The sequence below is a fragment of the Rhipicephalus microplus genome, chromosome 1 (genome assembly GCF_043290135.1).
Source record: "Rhipicephalus microplus isolate Deutch F79 chromosome 1, USDA_Rmic, whole genome shotgun sequence".
Classification (NCBI taxonomy): Eukaryota; Metazoa; Arthropoda; class Arachnida; order Ixodida; family Ixodidae; genus Rhipicephalus; species Rhipicephalus microplus.
Window position 1 is genome coordinate 199,617,181 of NC_134700.1, and position 16,581 is coordinate 199,633,761.

At 51.7% G+C, this 16,581-nt stretch overlaps 2 protein-coding genes across 2 annotated transcripts in view; one reads left to right on the plus strand and one right to left on the minus strand.

The window, feature by feature from the left end:
- The window catches only part of LOC119167176 (sodium channel protein 1 brain), an 83,854-nt gene extending 82,163 nt beyond the window's left edge, over positions 1–1,691 (plus strand). The window contains exon 28 of the mRNA XM_075868014.1: positions 708–1,691. Coding sequence (XP_075724129.1) covers positions 708–1,067 — 360 coding nt within the window. The 3' untranslated portion in view covers positions 1,068–1,691. The remainder of the gene's footprint in view (positions 1–707) is intronic.
- Positions 1,692–7,172: 5,481 nt separating this feature from the next.
- Positions 7,173–16,581, minus strand: part of LOC119159706 (uncharacterized) — a 55,090-nt gene continuing 45,681 nt past the window's right edge. The window contains exons 2-3 of the mRNA XM_037412537.2: positions 9,445–9,507; positions 7,173–8,959 (exon numbers count right to left, since the gene is read on the minus strand). Coding sequence (XP_037268434.2) covers positions 7,577–8,959; positions 9,445–9,507 — 1,446 coding nt within the window. The 3' untranslated portion in view covers positions 7,173–7,576. The remainder of the gene's footprint in view (positions 8,960–9,444; positions 9,508–16,581) is intronic.

Here is a 16,581-nt window from a genome sequence, read left to right on the forward strand (position 1 = left end):
TCTGTCCTCGCCTTCAGTGCTTTTACATTTCCTGTGAACCTTTTTTTACGGAGAAGAGGATTTCCTCCTTTCTGGGCTGTTGCACGAGAATATAAATACCTATTTCACAGCCTCGGCAGTGCATTTTTTGGGGAGTCGCGCGCACTAACAGCCCCAGAGATGACTATGACGGCGCCCACGGAGCCTCGAGTTGAAATGTCGATTATGTCTTACCAGCATGTCAAAACAGTCACCTTATGGAACAACGTAACCGAACTAACCCACTGTTAATGCTATAGTACTCCGACACAGAACTGAATTCGGAGGAAACGTGGCGATAATATGACGTGATCATCATCATCATCATCATCATCATCATCATCATCATCATCATCATCATCATCATCATCATCATCATCATCAGCCTGACTACGTCCACTGCAGGACAAAGGCCTCTCCCATGTTCCGCCAGTTAACTCGGTCCTGTGCTTGCTGTTGCCAGTTTACACCCGCAAACTTCTTAATCTCACCTGCCCCCCTAACCTTCTGTCTCTCCCTAACCCGATTGCCTTCTCTGGGAATCCAGTTAGTCACCCTTAATGACCAGCGGTTATCCTGTCTACACGCTGCATGCCCGGCCCATGTCCATCGCGTGACGTGATCAACAAATACATTAAAATCGAAACACGCAGCCCAACTGAGAAAGTGCTCGCGGCCTCTCAACGCAGGTCCACTACGTCCACCTGCTGCAGTCCCTTCTGCGCGTCCGCATGAACATGTACGAGCCCCTCTGCGAGCCGCTGCGGCGAAGCCTGGAGGCCGACGCGGCGGCCGCCTACCCGGAGCTTCGCCGGCCCGACATGCGGCCCGTGTCGGGCACCATGAAGCGCCAGCAGGAACAGCGCGCGGCGCACGTCCTCGCCGAGTTCTTCGTGCGCGGGTGCGAGCGGCTTCGCCTGGAGCGCGCGGCGCGCACGCTGCAGAGGGCGTACCGCGCACACCGATGGCGCCGCACCGCCACGCTGGCCAACCGCCTGCAGCCGTTCCCGCTCTTCCTGCTCACCCAGACAAAGCTGCAGTACTGGTGAACGGCCTCGGCTGCACGTCGACGCACGAAGAGGGCGTAGGCGATGCTTGAACTGGGGGAGGACTATATCTCGCGAGCAGCAGAGCGGGAGATTTGGTTTGCGTTGCTCCTTGAGAGACGTAGGCTTCGTGCTCACTTTTTTTCCCGCATACTGATGGCACTTTCGCGGCCTTATAGATGTTCGCGTCTTCTTGGACCACTTAGAAAACGTAAGCTTTTCTATTCTGTTTGTTTGTTACAGCTACTCTTTCACTGCCTGCTATAGTGTTTGTCACGATTTATTACAGATTGTTATTGTCGAATGTTTTTAACTGTCTTGTTGTTTCTCCGTGGAACTCCAGTGTAACCGTTTCAAAGCTCTGTGAAATAGTTTACACTTTGTTTTTGTTCCTAGTTTTCTCTCGAACGCTTTTTCATTGCTCCATTTATCGCGCAAGTATTGTTTTCACATAATGATAGTTTAATTCTGCAACGCATTTTTTTCCCTTTAAGCGTGTGTGTATGGTAATGATAGCTTAACGGTGCCACTTAGCGTACTGTCGAGGTACTCAAAAAATAATCGACCATTTCGTTCTTGTGAAGTGTAGTGCACTCTATCGCCGCTCTCTGATCTGGCTGGAGAACAATAAACCGTGTGCAGCTCTGGATCACTTTCTCTACCTTTGAAGTCGATTTATTTTTACTTAGAGTTCAATGGTGGTTCATTTCTTTCTCCGTGGTTTCTCAAGCACTCGAAACAACGAAACATACTCGAGAACTCTAGAATGTGTTTCTTGATTTTTGAATTGCACTAAAAATTTACGATTGCACTTTGAAACGGAAGAAAACCATCACCCATTTCCTCTTTGATACGCATACATTTTTTCCCCTCCCTAGGCATTGCTTACCTTTGAAGAAGAAACTCACTTTCAACGTGTCGTGACGTCATGCCCGTGAAATTGTCATTTACAAATGTGGCGATGGAGATGCGGGGAATGAGCAGCATCCGTTACGGCTTGACAAAGTATACAGACACGCGTAGCGAGCATGTTCCAATTCTGGCCCGTTGTGACCGATTCTCAATGATGATCCGTTTTTCTTCTCACCTGTGAGCAAAATAGAGGCATGCAGGAAAGTGAGGATGGTTTCTGGTTCCATAACATGTACAGCACTCACGGACTGAAACGCGGCATCGTTTTTTTTTTTCGCTATAACGTCTTAGATGAGCAATTCGCAAAGTCCAGATACCGTGGCGCCGCTGAGCGGTGGCGGCCGGAAGCTCTGTTGATTGATTGATTGATTTGTGGGGTTTAACGTCCCAAAACCCCCATTTGATTATGAGAAACGCCGTAGTGGAGGGCTCCGGATATTTTGACCACCTGGGGTTCTTTAACGTGCACCAAAATCTGAGCACACGGGCGCACAACATTTCCGCCTCCATCGGAAATGCAGCCGCCGCAGCCGGGAATCGAGCCCGCGACCTGCGGGTCAGCAGCCGAGTACCTCGGCCACTAGACCACCGCGGCGGGGCGGAAGCTCTGTTGAGATCCGGCACTTATTTACTTAATATAGTATATCAGCGCTTCTTTACTTTCTCAAAAACACCGAAGCGCGAAGAATTGCCGTCTTCTCCAAAAGTGCACTTTCCGGTATCTTCTCTTTCGGGGCGATCATCTCAATGACCTCCATGTTGTATAATCGGGCCACGAACAGGTCATAAAAGTTGCGAATTACTCACGATAACCACGTCATGTCTATCTGAATCTGGTCGCTAAAGACAATGTTAGGTCCGATGTAAATGTTTGGGTCAAACTTACGCTGACATAACACAAACTGCAGATGTTGGAAACAAAACAACACGCATTGCTTAGTCATAAATTGGCGCGTTTCAATCCATGTGCACTACAGCTACATCCACGGCGACCAGGCACACGTGGATACCATGGCGTCCGCTGGAAGGTAGTAAATCACAGCGTGGGTCCTCTCTTTCTCTAACATCCTTTATTCACCCCGGTAGAATAACAGTGTGTTGTTTAGTGTATATAGCATCTCTGTACGCTCCGCGGAGAAAGAGATAAGAGACCGTTAGAAGTCCCCACGCTCGTCGCTAGACGTCGCGCTCGGCGGAACATGCGCCGCACCAGTGAGACAGGCAGGCCCAGAACTTCGTCGATGTATACGCTTTGGGAAACACTAATCGCCACCGTTCTGATTGGGAAATATATTTATATATATATAGAAGCTTAACGTCGTCTTAAATGCACTTTGCGCAGTGTTCACCCGCGGTGTATATCACGACGCTACACGACAGCAGGAGGTGGTCTTGAGTCGTCTACACCGTTATAGCTTCGCTTGTAAAGGCTTGCGTTCGTAGTCGAAGCAGCACAACGACGCGTATAGAAGAGCAAGCGCGGCACGATTTAATCATTTGACGAAAGATCACCGTCGATATGCCGAGTCGTCGCCCACTTCCTGAGATCGTGCGCTTTCTTTGTTTGCCGAGAATGGAATTTTTTCGCGGAGCACGCCAACTTGCCGCGAGACATCGCTAATCCACGAACGTTCGCATGGGGTCATACGGAAAAACGTTGCGATGTTTGCTCCCAAGCCCCCCACGCTATCGCGTGCTTAAATTTTATGCCAGCTTAAGGGGCCGCTGGCATCTTCTATAGGCGTATTGATGCTGCAGTAGCTCGAAACGCCTGGAAATTCTCAAGTTTGCCATGCGAACTTGACAATCTTTCTATGCTAGCTACAGGCAACTTTCAGGTGTACACGTTCATGACTGTTAGTCTATAGGTGATGTCTTTTCTTACTTCGTGCTCGGTATATCACTTCTGCCTGTTTTAATATCATGACATAACAGACGCCAGCTTTAGTGGCGTGGAATATAGGCGCGTCATTGGAGTGGACGACGAAACGGTTTAGAGGGGTTGGTTATTGCGGTATAGCAATGGTCTTTCAAGAATCAGCAACTAATACAATCATCAATCAATACGTAATCGTGAATTAACACAAGACGAGTATGGCATGCCTTAGATGCGTGAAATGAGAAAGAGGCGCGATAAATGCGTAATTGAGTGCGACCGCTCAGCGAGTCGCCAGTGGATTGACAGAGTTGAGGGAATGCGTCGTCGTTCGGGACGACGTGCATACGGAGGGCATCGAAATGAACTTTCGTGAATGTACTGCTCTAAATAGGGGAAAAACGCTATACTGGTTCGGCTTACAAAAACGCACGCGCGATTCTTACAGACCATGTGTACGTGTGGCAGTTGAGAGAAAGTTGTACTATGCTGATTCGAAGAAATGCTATTCCTTGCCCATTGCGACGTGGAGTGTATACTTTATTCTGTTCACCGACAGTCTCCAAGTATGTTTACGGAGAACAGCAACGCCAAAAGGGATAGAAATGCGAACTCCTACAACGTAGTGCTTTTCTCTGTAAATGCGTTGTTTTAGGATAACGCCTCCCCCCAGCTAAGGACACTCGGTTCAAGACAGATTGCGTTTGAAATGCAAAACCATAGTTGAAGATGCTTCCACACCGCTCAATTTGATTGTTCTACGTTACGTATAACCCGCCGTAGACGTTGCACGAAACTTTATCCACTCTGGGACACATCATGATCATCCGATCCGCATGTGTCTGGTTTACTTTAAACGACGCAAGTTTGTTGTTTCGCACACTGCAGAATGACCACAGCGTGGTAGTACAAGCCCATAGGCTCAAAGTGTATGGCACACCGTCAAATGTTGCTAATTCAATTTCGACTGTTCTTGTTCATGTTCATGAACGTATAGGAGAACTTTAATGGTACTCCACGTGAGCCCATGTCTGCGTTCATTCGACCGTATTACTGTCCCGGCAAGTGCTGTCCACAGTTAAAAATGATACGAATCTTCGCTACCAAACAAGTTGTCCACACCTTGTTTCCACGCTGAATCGTTTCGCGACGTGCTCTAGTGCACAAAACTTGCTGCGTCAACATTTTATATCTCTTATCAGCTCGTATAGTCAGCAGTAACAGTTCCCCACAAGGGCACCGATTAGTCGGTACTAAACGGCGATGCTATATAATTATATTAGTTAACTCTCTAGAAGCAGCTTAGGGCAACAATATTCTGTAGGCACGCTGTCACAGGATGAGTCCGTCTGTCGGGTCTTCCATGGCGGGAGTGTTCTGGGCCCGCAACTCCTACTCGAACCACGTAGACAGCATGAAGCCTTTGAGTTTTGATGGGACAGTAAGCGATTCCATACGCTCTCGCGTAGACTCATGCCTGTATACAAGGTAAATGGTACCGCAAGTGCCTGCGAGCCGGCAAGACTGGGTGTTAACTAAACTCCGCGCTCGTTCCGGTGCGGCGCAGATGTATTGCAAGAACGCCTTGAAAAGAGCGCGCAGTGTGTTTTTAGCGAGCCTGGAGAGTGTGGAGACTTCGACGGCGGAGCACTGGCCTAAGGCACACCGACTGCACCGAGGCCCGCGGCGGCCGCACCTGCACATCGGAGGGTGGCTCACACAACGTGAAAGAAAAGGAAGATGCGCTGAGCTTACTCACTATGCCACCTACAACCATACCTTGAGTTAGGGTTTCATTGAATGGGCAGTCTGGGCAGCCGACATGTGAAGCAGGATGCGTCTCCGGTTTTGTCATCGGAAGGCGGTTTGTGGTATCAGCTTTCCTCACACGATCGCTCTCATGTGATCATTGATCATGTGATCACATGAACACTGAAGGCACGTTAACTCATAAAACGGAACTGTTTGCGCGAGTCAAGAGTTCGAAAACGGCTGTCCTTCCAACTCGTTCGTGATTAGTCGCAGTCCTTCGATAAATGTTATCGATGAAATCTGCGTCAGCTATTACGATTCCTTTTTTTTTTACACAGCAACATGACGTTGACCTAGAGGTTGATGTGCCCGGCCACGAAGCTACGACGTCGTACAGGCACAGCATGACTTCCGAGAAACTTTGCTGCGACACCTCCGCCACGCTTGGCGACGCCCCTTTTTTTTTTTTGCTGGCCACGAGATGACCTTCCTGCAACCCACCGGTCCTTCCGATGTGCTAGCGCTGCTGCCCGTTGATGCCACACCACTGAGCACAATGCGACTCTACGCCGACTGCCGGTACAAAACTGGTCCTGGTACATCATGGTACATCATAACTGCTTTGCGATAAGATTATGATCTTAACATAGGAGACGTTATCACTTTGACAGTGCTTTTCATTGAGAGATCTGTTCTCGGCGATCGTCGCTTCGTGCTCACGTGGCCGAGGAATTACGTGGAAGAAGAGAGGGAAGATCAAGCTAAAAGCCTAATGTCAACGTGCTTATCTAGCGGACTTTTCTTATCGTAGAAGTTACTAACCCTAGAGCAGCTTCGCAAATGTTCATCGGCGCAGCCGATTCGTGCACTTCCGTTTCTTTTGCTCCCACTATCGAGATGCTGTGCGAATGAATGTGACCAACGTCCCCTTCATGGAACGACTGAAATTGTTCCAGGATAAAGAAGATGCGTTATGATGGTTCATAAAGCACCTACGGTGACTATAGTAATTTCCTCCGTATTTTAAGGGTCCCGCGAACAGACGACAGTGTTTTCACTTGCGATTACTTCGAAAGCTTGTACAAAGTTTTGTGTCTCAGTAGACCGACCACATGCATTTTGTCCAGTATCATAGCGCATAGTGAACCATTATAATGAGCAAGACCTATCAACAGTTGGAAGTATTAATGAATCTGGTAGCTACAATAATCGTCCATGTTTCTGCCATTAAACTGCCATCATCGCTGGCAGTTAGCTTTTATGTTATCTGCTGACGTCTATGTGGGTGCTATGCTTGTACTCTCAAGATTTTTTCAATCAGCACGAAAACTGCGCAGGCCAATAGTTCGAACTTCTCGAGGGAGGAGGTATTTGCTTCGTATCTGAAGTTTCACTTATTTTAGGGTATATTTAACCATTTCAACGACGAGGCTCGCCCGCTGAGCGTACGTTGCCAATCCCTCTCTGAGCTTAAGTGGTATGGCACTCGTGGTGCGATTGGCCGCCGCGGCCTCGGTTGCACGACACTCAATACTGAACTCGGGTGGACGACTCTGTGGGAAGACTACGGGAAGAGATTGCCTATGTACAGACACCAGGGGGTTGGGAGGGGGGGCCCTCTTTGGCACGTTCTTCTCACGAGGCAGCCGCGGGCGCTGCTGCCTGCCATCAGGCGTCGAGCGACGCCTTGGTTTTCGTTGTGCTCGTCCACTGGACCTTGCGGGCAGCTCCTGGTTGTGTGTCCGGTACTCGGTGTTTTGTATCGGCTGCTGCCTTACAGGGCGCGAATGGCGGCTCTTGTTGAGCGGGGGCCGCGGGGGTTACTTTGAAGGGTAGTCGCTGCCCTCTCACCGTGTTGTCGTCGGGGGGCCGTGACTGGCCTCGGGGACCTCCGCCGCGAAGGGGGCGACCTTCGCCCGGAGGTCCTCGTCTCGTGGCAATCAAGCCTCCTCTATCTGGAGGAAGCCGGCGTTTAGTTGACGTCTGGCACGCGCCTATGACGTGCGCCGCCTCGCAGCGCCCTCAGCGGCGATCCCAGCAGGCTCGGAAAGCCCGCCATCTTGGAACGCAGCTGGCTGCGCAGCGAAGTCCGCCGGCGGTCTGGTGAATCCGGTTGAAGCAGAGGCGCTCGGTCTTGCAGCACAATCTTGGGTGATGAGGCGCTGACCAGAAGGTCGGATGCACCGGGAGCCACGCGGCAGAAGGCCGCTTCGAGTAGTGCTTCGGACTCTTCCTTCTCCGGGATCGGTAGCAACAACGTGGGCCGCCGCACGTGCAGGTCGCGGAACCTCTCGAAGCGGGACGGTGGCCGCGGCTTGGGTGGCGGCGGCCGTACCGTGAGCGGCAGTACCGTCGGTGCAGTGACGCTTCCCGCCGGACTCACTCGGTGCTGACCACCACGGCGGCTGCGAACCTCGGCGGGCGGAGGAGCCAGAACCACGCTGGACAACGCCGCTGGACAAAGCACCGCGCCAGCGTTCTTTGCCGTCGTCGACGGCGCCGTTGGTGAAGACGGTGACTTCACCGGCGGTGGAGGCTGAAGCCTGGGTGGTGAAGGCCGGTCCGGTGATGTGTTGGTTGGTGCATGAGAGACGCGTTCTTTTGGTGATCCATCCGGACTTTTCGTCTTCGTAGTGGCGGTTGCCCTCGGAGGTGGCGTCGTCGGCTTGGCCGCTTCTTTCTCTGGCGTACCGAAAGGAGACTCGGAAACTGGAGTCCTGGGGCTTCGCGCCGGCAGTGGTGGTGGGGGACAGGCGGCTTTCGGTGGCTGCGTCGGAGGCGAGCGAAGTGGTGGTGGCGGATGGACCACCGCTCGCGTGAGGCAGCTGCGGCGCCCTCTGGGCACCTCGGGGACGTCCTCGGGGCTCGTGGGGCAGCTCGACGTCGGACTGGAGGCTCCCGAACTGGTCGGTAGCGGCGAAGAGACACGGCGGCCGATGGAGATGCTTCCGCTGCTCGACGAGGCCACTTCGGGTGACGCGAGCGTGGAAGAACTGGCCCCTGAGCTGCGGTGCCTGTGGAAGCGGCACGCTTCAGCACTGTGCCGATAATGACTGGCGGGCAGTGGTTCAACGGGTCCGCGCAGGTCCTGCGGCCAGGGATTTGTCGGCCGGGTCGGACCCAGCGCTTCGCAGGGTGCCAGCAGGGCACGTGTGCCTGGCGTGACGGGCGTAGCGTGTCCATGCGACGAGTGCTTGAGGCGCACGATCTTGGTGCGGCAAATAACGCAGCGCAGGGGCAGCACGCGCTGCGACACGGCCACCTGGATGGTCTTGACGAAGCACTTGCGGCAAACGACGCGGTGGCCACACGGGAATGTCTGCATGCTAGCCTTGGCTGTCACGCAGACCACGCACTGGGACAGAAAAGAATGCAGCGATATAGTCGTACTGTTACAAGGACATTTGCAAGACACCCCCTACTGCAAGGACGTGACATTTGTTTCTTGCTTTTCTAATTTTTTTTAATTTTTGCTTTTGGTTCAATGGTTAGCTGGAAGGGGGGGGGGGGCTTTTTTTGTGACTAGATTTGCTGGATGGGTTTATAGCTGTAACTGGCGTGCCTGGATATTAAGACGACAATGCTTTATATCATATAACAGGTTCATATAGTGCATATTTCAAAAGACAACTGTTCTGCTTCGATGTGGAGCGCCTATAGCGTTACGCCTATATACGCAAATCTCTGTCACCGTCTTCTGTATCTACTATTCTGTGAACATGGAAGCTCTTTGTTTAAGTTATTCACTCAGTCATAGCCAGCAGGCTTTTCGCCCAACTCTGTAGCTCGACGACCACGACCAAATGGGTAAGGATGCTTTGTGGTTTGTGACAAACTTACCTCCTCTTCTTGACTTGTAGCCAACTCCGGCTCATGCTCCTCCAGCTTCGTGAGCAGTTTGTCCTGCGCACAGATAACGAAGTGAGATTTAGTCAAGAACGTGTGGTCATCATCAGGTAATTATAAAGACCAAACACACAGCGTCATCCACACAGCATGAAAATTTTCATTACACCACCTACACTATCTTCCTTTTGTTACTTAGCAAGGATTTCAAGGACGATAGGCCCATATTTTGGAAGATACTTTGGGAGTGTAACAGATTCTTAACTGTACAAGGTCCGATTTCGATGCGTAGGTGCTTATAAAATTAGAACGTGTTTTCTCACGTGGGCAAGCGTACTAAGTCTCTTCACACGGCGATTGTCGCGTGTTCGCATACTGTTATGCCAGCGAGTCCTCGTCAAACGACCGTGCCTCTGAAAAAGGCAATCTGGGTCAAGGCCAGCCCGCAGTCTGCCTGGCGCGATCACCTCGACGGCGTGAACACGCGCGGCGCTCCTCTGGCCCACGTGCAGTGAGTCAGTTGCGCACGTGACAGCGAGCCGGCGTCCTCGTGTCAGGTGGTCTGACGCATGGCGCGGCGGCCCCCATTGGCGGAATCTGCCCGGACGACCCGCGGCGCTTCTGATTGGACACTTTGGTTGGACCCGGTGTAAATAAAAGAAGCCCTGCGGCGCGTCGCGATCGGCGGTCCTATGTGAGAGGCGTCCCCGTGTCGGAGTGCCGACATGTGTGTGAGTCAGCGGTCTTAGGCGAAAGGCTGAACTATGTGTTAGAGAGAAGAGCTCGGCTCTTCGAGTCTCTGTCGGCCCCAGTGCCGAAATTGTAACGCCTCTGTAAATATGCTGTACATAAACCTTGTTTAACTCATCGTCGTCTCGTCCGCTCGTCTTATCAGCTCTGCGCAGAAGCAGTCGCGAGCTGATAAACATACGCTACCAAACGGCTGGTGACCTTCCCGGCGGAGTTGGAAGCAGTGGCGCCTCCGGGACCGTGTTGGCGTCGCCGTCTTTCGCAACAGTGGTGGCTTCGGCGGGATCGGTCTGTCGTTCTCAACAGTGGAGGTCAGCGGCGGGATCCACGGAGGTGGCTTCGCAACAGTGGTTGGCAGCTGCGGGATCGGCCGGCGTCAGCGACATCGATGCGGTGAGTGCCTGATGTTTTCCCCTCAGTTCACCAGACTACTCTAGCTCAGGTTGTAGTAGTTTAGAGAAGGGCTGTGTGAAGCATTAGAGTGAGCTTTGATCGTTTCAAGCAAAGTCGAAGTGCTTTGAAACCAAAGTTAATGCGGAGGGGGTAAACACGGGAGAGTGAAAAGTTGCTTGCGCGTCTTGCTAGTTGACTTATAGTGGGTACGGCAAGTAAATTGTTAACAGGGGCAAACAGCAAGAGGCTAGTGTGAACGATGGAGAACCTTAAAGTGAAGGAACTCATCGAAATTTGTGAGGAACTCGGCATTACTTTGGGCCGTGCGAAACGAAAGCAAGCGATCCTTGAGATCATGAAGGATGAGGGAGTGTCGGCTGAGGAAGTCGATGAGGCCTGGGTGGATATTAAAGCACGCCGTGAGGAGGCTGAAAGGCGAGAAGTAGAAGCTCGCGAACGTGAGGAGGCTGAAAGGCGAGAAGCTCGTGAAGAAGCTGAAAGGCGCGAAGCTCGCGAACGTGAACAAGCTGAAAGGCGCGAAGCTCGCGAAGAGGCTGAAAGGCGCGAAGCTCGCGAACGTGAAGAAGCTGAAAGGCGCGAACGTCGCGAGGAGGCCGAGAGACAAGAGCGCCTAGAGTTGAAACGATTAGAATTGGCAATCCTACAGTGTTCGCAGGCGCCTAGCGTAGCTTCTCAGGTCAGCGGTTTTAGAATTCGGGACCAACTGCCACCGTTCGTAGTAGGCGAGGACATGGCGAAGTATCTCGTCAAGTTTGAACACGTCTGTGAGCGAAACGCTTTGGAGCGGTCTCTTTGGGCGCAGAACCTGTTAGCTCTTCTTCCCGGCGAAGTGTCCGACGCATTAACTTGCTTGTCTAGGGAAGCGTTTGAGAGCTATGACGAGGTTAAGGAAGTGCTCTTGAGACGTTATAAGTTGTCACCCGAGGCTTTCAGGCAAAGGTTCCGGTATGCTGAAAAGGGGAATGAGTCACACGTTGACTTCGCGTTTCGTCTTAAAGCCGATTTGATTGAATGGCTCAAGGGCGAAGGTGTGTATGACGACCGCGATAAAGTGGTGGAATGCGTTGCATTGGAGCAATTCTACCGCTGCATCGAGGAGGATGTCAAACTTTGGCTGCAGGACAGACTTGGGGAAGTACAGTTAAATAAGGCAGCTGAGTTAGCTGAGGAGTATTATACTCGCCGAAAGTTGCATAGCAGGGCAGCGCGCGTTGAAAAGGATGAAAAGAAAGAGGGCTTTTCAAGGAAACCTGATCAACGGAAACCCGTTCCGCACCGTAATTTCAAAAAGGACCCGTCTCTTACGAAGGACAGTGTAGGGGAAGGGCAAACAGAAGCGGAGAGATCGAGTGAGGTTTCTACCACACAGGCATTAGAACCGGAAAACAAACGGAAGCCGCTAATCTGCTACAACTGTAAAAAGGAAGGGCACATCGCGAGAAACTGTCAGGAAAAGTTTGCCTTCGCAACGATCCGAGAATCAGAAAAAAACATGCGGTTGTTGGAGCCGTATCTCCAAGAAATTAGGGTCAATGAGAAAACGTGCCGAGCACTTAGAGACTCAGCGGCAACCATGGACGTTGTCCATCCTTCATTGGTGTCTCCGGATGACTTCACAGGAGAATGCGCGTGGATCAGGCAAGTCGCCGAGGAGCAGAGTGTTCGCTTACCAATCGCCACCGTTGTCATTGAAGGCCCGTTCGGTAAGCTTTGCACCGAAGCGGCTGTGTCTGCCGCGCTGAATGGTCGTTTTTCTTATCTTTTCTCCAACAACTCGGAGCAGCTTCTCAAAGAGCAGGGCAAATCGTTCTTCCCCAACTTAGCGTGCATGGCTCCCACGCGATCGCAAGCGCGAAAGCTTTCGCGGAAGCTTGACTTGGTTCCATGCGGTGAACTCTCAAGTGACCTTGTCGGCGGGTCGACGGAACCCCAGAAAGGAAATTTTCCGCATGAGTCATGTGAGCAGTCACGCGAGCGGCCCGTCGCGGGAGCGGCCGGCGCGGTATGCGCTGGGGGAGACGACGTGGCGCCATTGAGTCAGAGCGAGAGGGTTGCAACGCTCTCGCCTGTAGCGGAAAGTTGGAGCGAGCTGCCGAGAGTTGATCGAGAAACGCTCATTCGAGAGCAGCGTGAGGATCTCTCGATTGAAGCGCTAGTGGAAAGCCAGAAAAACGCGGCAAAAGTGCTGTCGAAGGAGCACTACGAGAAATCGGGGAAGAAGCGCGCTTTTGAAGTTGATAATCAGGTAATGCGGCTGCAGCCATCCAAAAGGAACAAGCTTGAGGTTGATTGGGAAGGGCCCGCCAAAGTATTATCGAAGCCTTGCGATACAACTTATGAGGTGCAAGTAGGAAGGCGGCAGAACAAAATTTACAACTTGATGAAACCCAATGTTCAATATCAAGCGGTCGTAAATCAGCTGTTGAAGGCTTCAGAGGAAGAGGAAGCAGAAAATTTGAGTTCTAGTGAGGTGATCGAAGGGGGATCGAAAGTAATCCGGGAGCAGATAAACCTAGAGCCTAGCTTAAGTGAAGGAGGACCTGAGAAAGAGGACCTGAGAAAGATTGTTTCCGAGTTTGGGTATGTGTTGTCGGACCGTCCTGGAGACGCGACGGTGGTCGAACACGATATCGAGCTAAGCGGTGAGGAGTCAATCAGTAGCAAGCCGTATCGTTGTTCCCCTGTGGAACGTCGCAAGTGTGAGCCGCTCTTGGTGCCGCATAGGTATCGTCGCCTAAAAGTGGCCGGTTACTGAAGTGGAGCATGTTGCTCCACAGCGCAACTTTGACGTTCGCTATAAAAAAAAAATAAAGGAAGGGTAAACGCTAATGCAGGTGCATTGAGCAGTGCGTTCCAGCTAGTAACTTCTCAACCTTTCGGTTTCTGGCTGGCGATTCGGGGCAAAATTTTGACCTCATCACGACCTGGGCTGAGCGCTCTCGTTCAGAGTGATCTCAAGGGGCCAACTTTGTGGTATTCTTATTCGTTACGTTGTTGTACGTGGGAAAAAAAAAATATTGAGTTGTCATTTTAAGAGTCTTGTGTCCCACATGTGCCTCTTGATGTAGAGGGAACAAAATTCCGATAGACACGTAGATAGGTATATGTTGTACTATACTTTGTCTGGTGTTCTGTCGGGTGACCGAGGGCACTTGCTTGTGTCGTGTGTTGTCTGTTGTCGAACCGTTCTTAGCAAGTTGCAGAACCATCGACAAGTGCTGAAACCGAAGATGGTCAGAAGAGACGAGTGGAGCTGGTCGACAAGTTGTGGTGACAAGCCAGTGGAGCTGGGATCCGTCGTCAAAAATGGGATGTGTTCCCGGAACAGTTTGGAGCTGTATTCTCCCCATGGCCCTGGAGGCGAACCTGGAGGGACCTGGCGAACGAGCGCACCTGACATCCGAGCCCCGTGGAAGCAGCTCGTCTTTCCGGTGCATTGTCTGGCGGCGGGGGTGCTGTTATGCCAGCGAGTCCTCGTCAAACGACCGTGCCTCTGAAAAAGGCAATCTGGGTCAAGGCCAGCCCGCAGTCTACCTGGCGCGATCACCTCGACGGCGTGAACACGCGCGGCGCTCCTCTGTCCCACGTGCAGTGAGTCAGTTGCGCACGTGACAGCGAGCCGGCGTCCTCGTGTCAGGTGGTCTGACGCATGGCGCGGCGGCCCCCATTGGCGGAATCTGCCCGGACGACCCGCGGCGCTTCTGATTGGACACTTTGGTTGGACCCGGTGTAAATAAAAGAAGCCCTGCGGCGCGTCGCGATCGGCGGTCCTATGTGAGAGGCGTCCCCGTGTCGGAGTGCCGACATGTGTGTGAGTCAGCGGTCTTAGGCGAAAGGCTGAACTATGTGTTAGAGAGAAGAGCTCGGCTCTTCGAGTCTCTGTCGGCCCCAGTGCCGAAATTGTAACGCCTCTGTAAATATGCTGTACATAAACCTTGTTTAACTCATCGTCGTCTCGTCCGCTCGTCTTATCAGCTCTGCGCAGAAGCAGTCGCGAGCTGATAAACATACGCTACCAAACGGCTGGTGACCTTCCCGGCGGAGTTGGAAGCAGTGGCGCCTCCGGGACCGTGTTGGCGTCGCCGTCTTTCGCAACAGTGGTGGCTTCGGCGGGATCGGTCTGTCGTTCTCAACAGTGGAGGTCAGCGGCGGGATCCACGGAGGTGGCTTCGCAACAATACTCTGTCATACGTTGTAAATGTACAAACGCGTCGACGTTGTCCTCCTATGCGCATGTATATGCCAACACTATACACAAACCTCAATTCCTTAATTGAGACCATCTTAATAATATTGAATAACTTGAGTTGAATTGGAATGAAGTAGAACATCACTGAATACAAGCAATATGAGAACTATTATGTGTAGGAGGAAACAATAACACCTGAGAGTTTCACGTGCCGGAACCACGCTATGATTATGAAATACGCCGTGGAGGGCGCTGGAACTTTCGACCATATGATCTGGTGCTCATTAAAGTGCACTGACAACGCACAGTACATGGGCCTCTGCACTTTGCTTACATTGAAATGCCGCCACCGGGATCAAACCCGCGACCTTCTGGTCCGCAGCCGAGCAGTGTAACCGCGACACCGCCACGGCAGACAAAGAAAGAAAGCGTACAGAGGGGAAAGGTTTTCCATCACAGAATGACTAACATACTGCGTTGTACCAGGGAGAAACCGCGGAGGAGGAAACTATTACAGCGTATGCTGTTCCTCAGCTGCAAAAGTAACCTCGGCTGCAAAAGAAATAAGTGTTTGAGATCAGAACGTGAACTATGCGTCTGCAGCGAGTGATATACGAGAACTTGCAAAGTATAGGCTCTTTCAAGAACGTGTATGCTTTTAGGTCCACTTGCATAAATCACATAGTTCAGTCGTGCTTAAGAAACTACTAAATTTCTAAAATATCATGCAATCGCGACGAACGCAATAACCGATAATTTGAGATTACACTTGATCAATAAAAAGGGTATAGCAAGAGTTCACAGCTGAACGAATCTACTTTCTTTCAGTCGTATGCGCAAGCGTCGTTCAGGGGCATGACCTTGTTATTGACCCGTGCAAGCCGCTGTACGCCCTGTAAGAACGTTTGCCAGACCGTATACAACGTTTCCAGCACTCGTCAAGATTTGACGCGCTGCACTTGGCATGCTTTACGAAGATTGCCTCTAAAAAGACACAATAAGGACGTCGCGATGGTCCTTCGATGAAGCTCTTCCCGATAATCGATCCGCCGCTTGTTGTTCCGCGGCTATGCGGCACGTTCTATTACTGGACCCAACTGATTGCAGGCGCGATACCTAATCCTAACAGTCACCACAGTCTGGGTGGATACAAAATCAGAAGGAAAGGTAGAGGTACACGCTCGTACAGACGCATGCCCGAACACCAGCCGGCACTGCTCTGTGCGCAGAGCCGCATCACGTCGAGTCTCAGAGAAGATCGTCTTTCCCCATTACAATATGAAAACGGTGACGTAGCTCTCACAACACTGTGAGTCATGTGGACACTCGCGGGCCACACTTTCCCGGTTGACTCACTCCCAGTGGCTTACTCGTGCAATCGCGACACGAGGGTTTTCCGCGAATGTCGGTAATGAGTCAATCCAATCAGGTCCGAGTCCACCTGGGTCGACACCGAGCTGTTTTGGATTCTCATTCGTCACACACACGAAGCTGCATCCCGAATAAACGCGTCTGTCTTCCATATTGAGTGTCAATCTTCCTCTTTCTTTTCAATCAATATGGCGGTGAAGTCCGGCCGTCGTAACCTTAGCTGCGACAATGGCGCGTCGGCTCATCGTTGGAGGAGCATGTGACACACAGCTGGCCGCAAATGACTACAGGATTGATTGAATTGTGGGGTTTAATGTCCCAAAACCACCATTTGAATATGAGAGACGCCGTAGTGGAGGGCTCCGGAAATTATGACCACCTGGGGTTCTTTAACGTGCACCCAAATC